This window comes from Vicia villosa, unplaced genomic scaffold (genome assembly GCF_029867415.1).
Source record: "Vicia villosa cultivar HV-30 ecotype Madison, WI unplaced genomic scaffold, Vvil1.0 ctg.001325F_1_1, whole genome shotgun sequence".
Lineage (NCBI taxonomy): Eukaryota > Viridiplantae > Streptophyta > Magnoliopsida > Fabales > Fabaceae > Vicia > Vicia villosa.
Window position 1 is genome coordinate 183,650 of NW_026705576.1, and position 8,902 is coordinate 192,551.

Genomic DNA, 8,902 nt, shown 5'->3' on the forward strand with positions numbered 1-8,902 from the left:
AAGATTCCTAGTGGGTGAAGGTTTGTGGGGTTTGTTGGTGAATAAAATCTGCGGGTTTTGTCCTCCACGACGGGTGGTTCTTGGGGGTTTTTATCAAGAGGCGTTCATTGAGGATTCGGCTGAGTGTAACGATTGAGGAACGGGGAGTTCAAGGAATCAAGACACTGCAGAAGGGAATCAAAGTGAAGCTCTTGGATAACCTTGATCTGGCTCAAGATTAAGGGGGAAGAAGATTCAAAGGATCGACATAATTGGTTTATCGTTTATCGCTTTGTTATCTTCTTTGTATATACTACTTTCAACATTAATGAAAGATTACCCAATTTCAATTTGGAATTGGGGGCAGACGTAGTCGTAGCGAGGACGATCGACGAACTGCCTAAACAAATATCGTGTTCTTGTCGCTTTTACTTTCTCTTTTACTTTCTGTTCATAATTGGTTATAAGTGCAAAATTGATCAACGATTCAAGTGTTAAATTTGTGAATTAAAGTTCTGCACAAACATCACAATTCACCACAACTTGAATCACTATCAATTTGAACGTATCACCAAGTGTTTGTGTTTTTGCTTAATCCAATCTTACTGCATTGCAAATCAAAGTTGTCAATCTAGAAGTTAATTGGTTTTCAGTTGTTAAACGTATTGGTTAGCCATCATATTACTTCACCATCAATTCCACTTACTTTTTGGTTTTGAAACACATACGACCTTTGCAATAGCGGTCCGGAATAGACGCAAGTCGATTCAGAACCGCTTTCGCTCGAGTCAGTAGAAAAATCCGTAAAAACTTAGTGAGATCTATTCACCCCCCCTCTAGATCTTTAGGCCAGCGTCTAACAGCGTGTACTTCCGATTTTGAACTGGTAATTCATTTGTTATTTTGTTGCTTTATGTGGATGATATTCTCATAGCAAGCAACAATGTTGAAGATGTAGTGAGGGTGAAGGCTGAACTCAATAAGGAGTTCGATATGAAGGATCTGGGAGCTACTTCCAGGATTCTTGGAATTGACATTCAAAGAGATAGAAAGAAGTCGAAGTTATGCTTATCTCAAGAGGCATATCTACGAAAGATTCTCGAAAAGTTTGGTATGTTAAATTTGAAGCCAGTTGTGACTCCGACAAACCCTCAATTCAAGCTAAGTATAGAGCGGTGTCCCTGTACTGATTTCGAAAGAGCCTATATGAATCGCATCCCATATGCTAATATAATTGGTTCTTTGATGTATGCTATGGTCTGTACTAGACCCGATATGGAATATGTAGTAAGTCTTGTAAGCAGGTACATGACGAATCATTGAAAGGCTCACTGGCAAGCATTAAAGTGGATTTTAAAGTACATAAATGGGTCTCTGAACAGGGTCCTAATTTATGGTGGATGTAACACCCCATATTTTCCCTTAATTAATTTAAATTGAAATTAAATTATTTATTGGAATTATTTGGCATTTTATTGGATTTATTGGAGAATTATGGAAAATGAGGTTATTGGGCTTGGTGTCGTATTTAGTAATAAGGGGGTGCTAAATGTTAGGCCCTTACTAAAGTGAATTGTATTTTTCATAAAATAAGGAAAAGAGGAAAATTTGGAATGAGAAGCAAAAGAGAAAAGAAGAGAAGAAGAGAAGAACGTGAAAGAGCTGAAGACACTACAAAAAAAAAGGTCTCCTGCCACGCCCAGGAAACCGAGGCTATATGCAAAATAATCGTGGCGTAACGCTGAGGCCACGAAAATCCAACTGTGGAGTATGCGGTCGTGGCCTAAAGTAAAGTCCACGGTTTTTTGGTATAGACCACGCCTTTTTGACAACCGTGGCTTTTTTAGGCCACGGTTTCGATAGCTTGATTAAGGCCACGGTTTGTATTTGCCATGAACCCTAAACCGTGGCAATATGGTAAAGCCACGATTTCAATTTAATGTTTACGACACAGTATTGATTCAAGATATAGCCACAGTTTGGTTATGATCACAGATTTAAAACCGTGGTTATATTTTATGCATTCTAAACCATTAATCTTGCCACAGTTTATTTCTGTAACATTATATAAATATTTTATTAATTATACTTGTGGTGGCTATCAATAAAACATTATTTTCAAATTTTTGAAAATCAAACAACAATTATTTATTCATAATTAAAGTTTAAAATGTTACAAACTTGCATCACAATCTTACAGAAATGATTAATTAAGCAAAGAAATAAAAGATACAGCTTCAGCAATGGATTGACATATTCAATCTAGTGATCATCCATTCACTTGCCATTTTGATGCTTAGACTTTTTCGCTTTTCTTATCTCCGACAGTAAACTAGCAAACCTGCAAACATATAAATATAAATATTTTTAATTTTTTTCCACTGATAGAAAATAAATAAGTTACTATAAAATCAATTTTTACCTATTGAGTTCTTCCTGAATGGTGCCTTTATCAAGAACTGTTTCATATACGCCTGAATCTAGATTCACTCTGGTAAATTTTTTCTTCAATAAATTCTCACCAGCTTTCACCAGATTATTCAGATTATCTTTAGTAGATATATCCACAGATGCTACCTCTCCCTCTAATGTGTCATCCTGTTTCATGCAACCATGTTAAGTTTCTAACAATTTAACTATATATATACTCATGAGAAGAAAATAAACAATCATAAACAATTTAACTATATATATACTCATAAGTTTCAAACAAAATAAACAATCATTTACCAAACTATAGTATTATAATCTAAACTGCCAAACATACCAAAATCCAATTTATGTTTTCAGAATCTCTTTGTGCTCTTTCAAAAGTAATGTATTATTTGCCATGGCAACAGCTTGTATTGGACTCAGGGCAGACTTAATGTTGCTATCACCACCTAAACCAGAACTGAAACATACACATACACACTGCTATTACCACCTAAACCATATGCCAATAGCCGCAAAAACCAGAACTAAAACATACACATACACACTGCTATAACATAACTCAGTCCCATATCTACATAGTATAAAAATAAAGCAAGAAAGGTCAGAAAAATTTATATAACAATTTAAAAAATATCATATAATGGTGAAAGCATTGCACTACCTTCTGAGTATCTTCTCGCAAAACAGGTTCTAAATTTTCAAGTGGCGTCTATAAAAGAAGAAGGTTAATTGTATCAACACAGATTAAACTGTATAGAATTACCAAGTACAACCTTAAAATTGTTAGAAAAAAATAATATGAAAACTTTTTGCTTACATACCCTTGTTTAATCACGTATGACAAACACCATTGTTGTTTTGCTCGGACTTAGCAATCTCATCATAACCTGATAGTATATAATCAATAAATGACAAGTTTTGATTCAAGATAACTGCTTCCACCTAATAGGTTGCTGACAAAAGATACCTGAAAGACGGTTTTCAAAAGAGGCTTATTTGCAGCTTGCTCACGGCCAATGTCATGGAACCACCTTTACAAGCATTGCAGAAAGAGAAAATTAGTTGCAGAAAAAAAAAATCAACTGCAAAAACATCTAAAAAAAAGTACAAGCTACTAAACAAAATTCAACGTTTTGAAATTAGTTGGTACAAAAGATATCTCAATGAAGAAGAGGGGAGAAACTCACATGTTTATTAACACAATATCTGAGACACCGAGAGAAAACAAAGCACTTTGCTTTCAAAGTCGCCGGAGGAGGATTGTGATCAAGTTTGAAAGGTAAAATGACTTACTTTGTAAAATGACTTTCCAAGTTAGAAGGAATGATGAGTCGATGGGCTGCTAATAATCTGATGTATGTTCCCTATCATGGGCAGTCTCCATGGTCCAGGTGGTAATTTGGCGATAGAATTTTTAGAAGTACGCCATCTCATACCTATTTTGAATAGTACCAAGAGGAAGAGAAAGGATACCATTAAGGTAAAGTTCAAAAAATTATTGTGAAGCTCCATGATTGTAGAGCAAGAGAAGAACAACGCTTGGATGAAGGAATCTAAACAAAAGGGTCACATTAAATAGTCGTTGCATTTTCGAGACAATGCAGGCCTGTAAAGTTGTACAATAATACAAAAAAAACATAGAATAAACACAATATTAACATATAAAGATTCTCATTTGTCTCTTGCACTAACCATGAGAATACTATATTCTTTTCATTGCCACGTTCAATTGGCCATGTGCCTTGTTTATTTTTTATGAATATAAGGAGATTTCATGAAGATATACATGACACATAAATTAATCTCTATCGATAACAACATAAACTTATCTATTCCTTCTGCAGAGTCACATTAAGTTTGGGACTTGGTAGTGATTGGCCGCAAGTTTACGTTTCAACAAGATTACTCAACAAGTTTAGTTTCGCTGAGAATGGTTTGGATTACCGAACCCGCATTAAGTTAAAGCGAAGCTACTTTTTAACCGTCTTGTTTTTTATTTCTCAGATATCAATTTAGCATCATCCACTAAACCAAAACAGACCAATTAGTTGACATCCAAAAATAGAAAACCAACCAAATACTACAAAATTAACAAAAACTAACATAAATTTTCACCTTCAAAGAACCAAAAATCAACAAACAACATAACCTGTTATTAGGAAAGAAAAAAAAAGTACAAACACACACTAACTACATTAATAATATTTTACCTTTAAAAAAACAAAACAGAACACAAACCCGATCATCAGAGTGGCAGCTACAGGGTAGTGTTTGCTTTGGGTGTGAGAACCCTCATGGCAGTGTAAACTATGTTCACCCTGACAGCCAATGTTCGGGTCAAACTCAAACCCGCCTTGCGGAGCTTCTTGATGAGTGTCATAGGCTTGCGGGTCAAACCACGTTGAAACCTAAAATTAAAATGCAGAGATTGTTAATGGTAATGAATCAAATTGAGACGTGGATTACAATTATAAAATACATAAAAAAAATCTTCAAACTAATTTTCTTCACATTTTTTCAAACAATTAGATAGATCTGATCCTAAAATAAAATGATTGAAAAACAAATATATATACACCTTCTGCGAGCACGGGCAGAGAAGAGCTTGACGAGTTCATCAGTGGACATATCCAAGAAAGCGTCGAGATCGACACCTCTGAAACTGAACCTCTTGAATGTTCTCTTCTTTGGCACTCCTTGTGCGGCGACCTCGGGTTCAACATCTCCCTGCAGAAGAACAGATTCAAGTAATGCAATCCATTCACAATGTTAAACCAATATATACCTACATAAAACACTTTCCATACAAAAATACATTCCTTGGCAGCCCTGTATTTTAAGTTTCAACAGTTTGTGTAACAGTTTTAACTCCTAACATTCATAACAGAAAAAAGGCAACCATTCCTACAAACTCTAACCAATTTCTAACAGATTTGTAACAACCTCCTAATAAGCTAATGATCAACCTCTAACTTCCTAACCAATCTGTAACAGAAAGCCAGAGAAATAACTAACTTGAGGAACTTGTATATAACAGCATCTTCATCATTGATCTTTTTTTTTGGATCTTCACTCTCCAGGATTCTTCAATATCATTCATCTGTTCTTTAATACTTCAATTTCACCATCTTCTTTAACCTCTGCGGTCTTCAATCTTTCACAAAAATCTTCTTCAGCTTTCGGTAGAAGAATTAAGAGGCCACGAACTTCAAATCGACAACTTCATTAATCATCACCTTCAATGAAACAATCACCAATGCAGAAAGTCAAGATAACATAGAAGGAGAAGAAGAAGTATTGAATATAGAAATCAAAGAAGAAGCAAGAAGAAGCTGAAAAATATGGACGCTTAATATTACCTCATCTTCGGCCTTCTCAATCTGCAATCTCGTGCGTCGCTCCAGGTAAACCCTTGAACTCTTTGACTATTCATCTTCTCTGTGTTTGTGTTACCACCGTGAAGATCGAGATCTCCTATTTCCTTCCCCCATGGCCTCGTTCTCTATGTCATCACCGTCTGTGTTTAATTGGATTTTTGGTTAGATCTAGGGTTTCCTTGTTGGCCCGATTATAAGAATATGAGAGAGAATCAAAGGAAACTGAGGAGATTTTTGTAGTCAGGGGAACGTAACAATTGGGTTAGAGGTTTCAATCAGAGGTTTTGACCTCCGACCGTCGCAGTCGCCACCATAGGGCGATTTCCGGCAACCGTGTGTTGCATGAAAATCATTTTGAATTTTCTTTTGGTCGTGAACAAAATGAAGAGAGAAAGTCAGAATGAGAGGGGGAGAGGGAAAATTAGGTTAAAATGACAACTTGTATTTATATTTTTAATGTTTTTTTAATTAAAAAATATTATAAAAGAAAGGGAAAAAAGGAAATGCACTGGCAGTGTAAAGTATTTTTACATGGTCAACCAATGAGAGACATGCATCAGAATAATTCCCATTTTTAATTTTAAAAAACTAAAATTACATGACAAATTAAAGCATTTGGATTGGTTGTATGTGTAAATTGTTTTACAATGACAGTGCACTATCTTTAAACTCTAAAAGAAATTAATTAAAAAGAGGGAAACGAAAATAAAAGAGGGAAAAAATGGGCGGGACTAATTTTTTGGATTTGGGTCATAGTTTTTAGTCAAAATTATAAGGCCGCAGTTGTATAACCGTGACAATTAAAGTAAAGGCCACAATTTCATATTCCGGATCCAATATTTTATAACATAATTCTACGTTTTTAAAACCATGGCCAAATCATATATGTGGCCGCAGTTTCTGAGCTGTGGAAGAATTTAGCGTGGCCGTAGGCCATATTTCTTGTAGTGAGAGCATAGGAAGGGGAAGAACCAAACCAAACTCTAAGGTAAGGGGGGACTCTTCCGATTAATCTCTTTTATCGATTCATGAGTAGTAGGATTGATTGTATGTTGTTTGATTCTATTGAGATATGTTAGGTTTTGGGGAATTTTGGGTTTTTGGGAAGATTTGATGAATTGGAATGATAGTGATTGTATATGGTGTTAATTGGTTCCCCAAACATGTTAATGTTGTGTTACAACATGAATTTTGGTGCTGTTTTTGTATTTGAATCGTTTTAGTATGAATTGGGTGGAAATAGAAATGGTTAGATGTTGTCAAAACTGTGTTTTTGGGAATGCAGGTACGAGGTAACCGGTTACCTAGGGGTGGTAACCTATTACCTGAGGTTACGTCAACGAAGAAGTGTTGTTCGTTGTGAAGTAACCGGTTACTTCAAGTGAGGTAGCCGGTTACCACTAATGGATTTTGTGTTATTGTTGCTGTCTGGGAGGCAGTAACCAATTACTTGAAGTGAGGTAACCGATTAACACTGAACTTTTTTCAAAATAAAGGTTTTTGCCAGATGCAGTAACGGGTTACTTGGATTGAGGTAACCGGTTACCGCTGTATGTTTTTGAAAAATAATTATTTTTTAAATTTTGTAACTTTCAAACCGTAAGTCCGTTTTGAGCGTCGTTTTGTGCGTTGAAAAGATAATTTGATTTTCTACATAATAAATCAATTTAATGAGTAGTAGCTCGATTTTATTTTGGAAATCTTGATTTAATTCCTTATGGTGTGTTTTCTACATTATGTGCATAATTGTTGAAATGTGACAATGTGGTGATGCTGTATTTTCGGCGTGAATATGTATAATGTAATTGTTGATTTGTATTGAAGTATGAATATATTATACTTGGCATTGTTTCTGGTGAGTTATGTTTTGATGAAGTTGTTTACCTTAATTGGTATGGCTTTTGGTGAGTTTGTGCATTGTGCACATATATTGATAAATGTGACAATGTGTATAGGTTGTGCCAACATGTTCATAATGTAATGTTGTGTTTGGTGTGAAAAATATAATGTAATTTTTTTGGAGTATGTTTAGGTGTGAAAACATTATCCATAATTGTTTTTCGGTGTTGAAATATGATAAAGATCATTCATATTGTATGGTGTTAGTGATTAGCATGCGATAGGTGATGCATGCATACATAATCATAATGGCGGCTGTATCCTAATGTAGATGGATCAGCGGTAGCTAATTCCCATTGTATGGAATTAATGAGTGGAGGTAGCCTATCCTTGACGATGGTGGATCGGTGAGATGAGTTAATCCCATGAATTGGTACCACATGTATGTAGTTGCATTGCATTAGGATGTATGTATGGTTATAACATGAGTGGAAGACGTCCAATGTTATAATGTGGTGTGATTGATTTAGTTGGTGTGTTTGATGTATTATTTGTTGAATACCTGAATATATTCAATTGGGTGAATAATATGCATGATATCTTGTAATTTGTGAATTTATAACATTGATTAATTGCGAATGAGACTCACCCTTACTGTTGATATTTTTCAGATTGAGGCATAGCGGCTTGTGCTTGGTGAGGATAACTCGTAGAGTTACTTCGTTTAGTTAGGTTGTGTCCGTGTCATGCTCTGGTCTTGTAACACTGGGGAACGTTTGTTTTAGAGTTATTTCGATAAACTCTTATTTTATTGGTTTGGATAATTTTAGTTGATTGAGATGGTGAATTTGGTGATGATGATAGATGTTTACATTATCCCATTTTGAAATTTTATTCCGCTGTGATAAACATGTTTGGTTGAAATATGTGATTATGTTCCTCGGAAAAACCATGACAAATATATGTTTTATTTTACTTAAGGAGTTGTAGCATCCTTTTTACATGTTTACTCTAAATTTTATTTGATATTCCACAGGGTTTTAGAAGAGTGTTATAGTGGAGCCTTGGGTGAAGATAGTAAAGCAGTAATCGAAGGATATGTCGACTCTAATTATGCAGGTTGTATGGATTCTAGAAAATCTATTTCTGGATATGTTTTCACTGTGTTTGGCACTGCAATTATTTGGAAAGCAACACTTCAGAAGGTTGTTGCTCTATCAACCACTAAAGCGAAGTATATTTCCCTCACTGAAGCTGTGAAAGAAGCATTA

At 35.0% G+C, this 8,902-nt stretch overlaps 1 protein-coding gene and 1 long non-coding RNA gene across 2 annotated transcripts; both read right to left on the bottom strand.

The window, feature by feature from the left end:
• Positions 1 to 2,125: 2,125 nt before the first annotated feature.
• Positions 2,126 to 3,298, bottom strand: LOC131634676 (uncharacterized). Its single transcript, XR_009293614.1, has 5 exons — positions 3,237 to 3,298; positions 3,077 to 3,124; positions 2,747 to 2,872; positions 2,502 to 2,577; positions 2,126 to 2,320 (listed from the first exon to the last, which is right to left on the bottom strand). It is a non-coding gene; the product is annotated as an uncharacterized LOC131634676 (long non-coding RNA).
• Positions 3,299 to 3,986: 688 nt separating this feature from the next.
• LOC131634660 (small ribosomal subunit protein uS19x-like) lies at positions 3,987 to 5,181 on the bottom strand (the record flags this gene model as incomplete). Its single annotated transcript, XM_058905306.1, has 2 exons — positions 3,987 to 4,823; positions 4,994 to 5,181. Coding segments are annotated over 2 exons (339 nt in total), but the record flags the coding sequence as incomplete, so codon positions are not given.
• Positions 5,182 to 8,902: the final 3,721 nt, after the last annotated feature.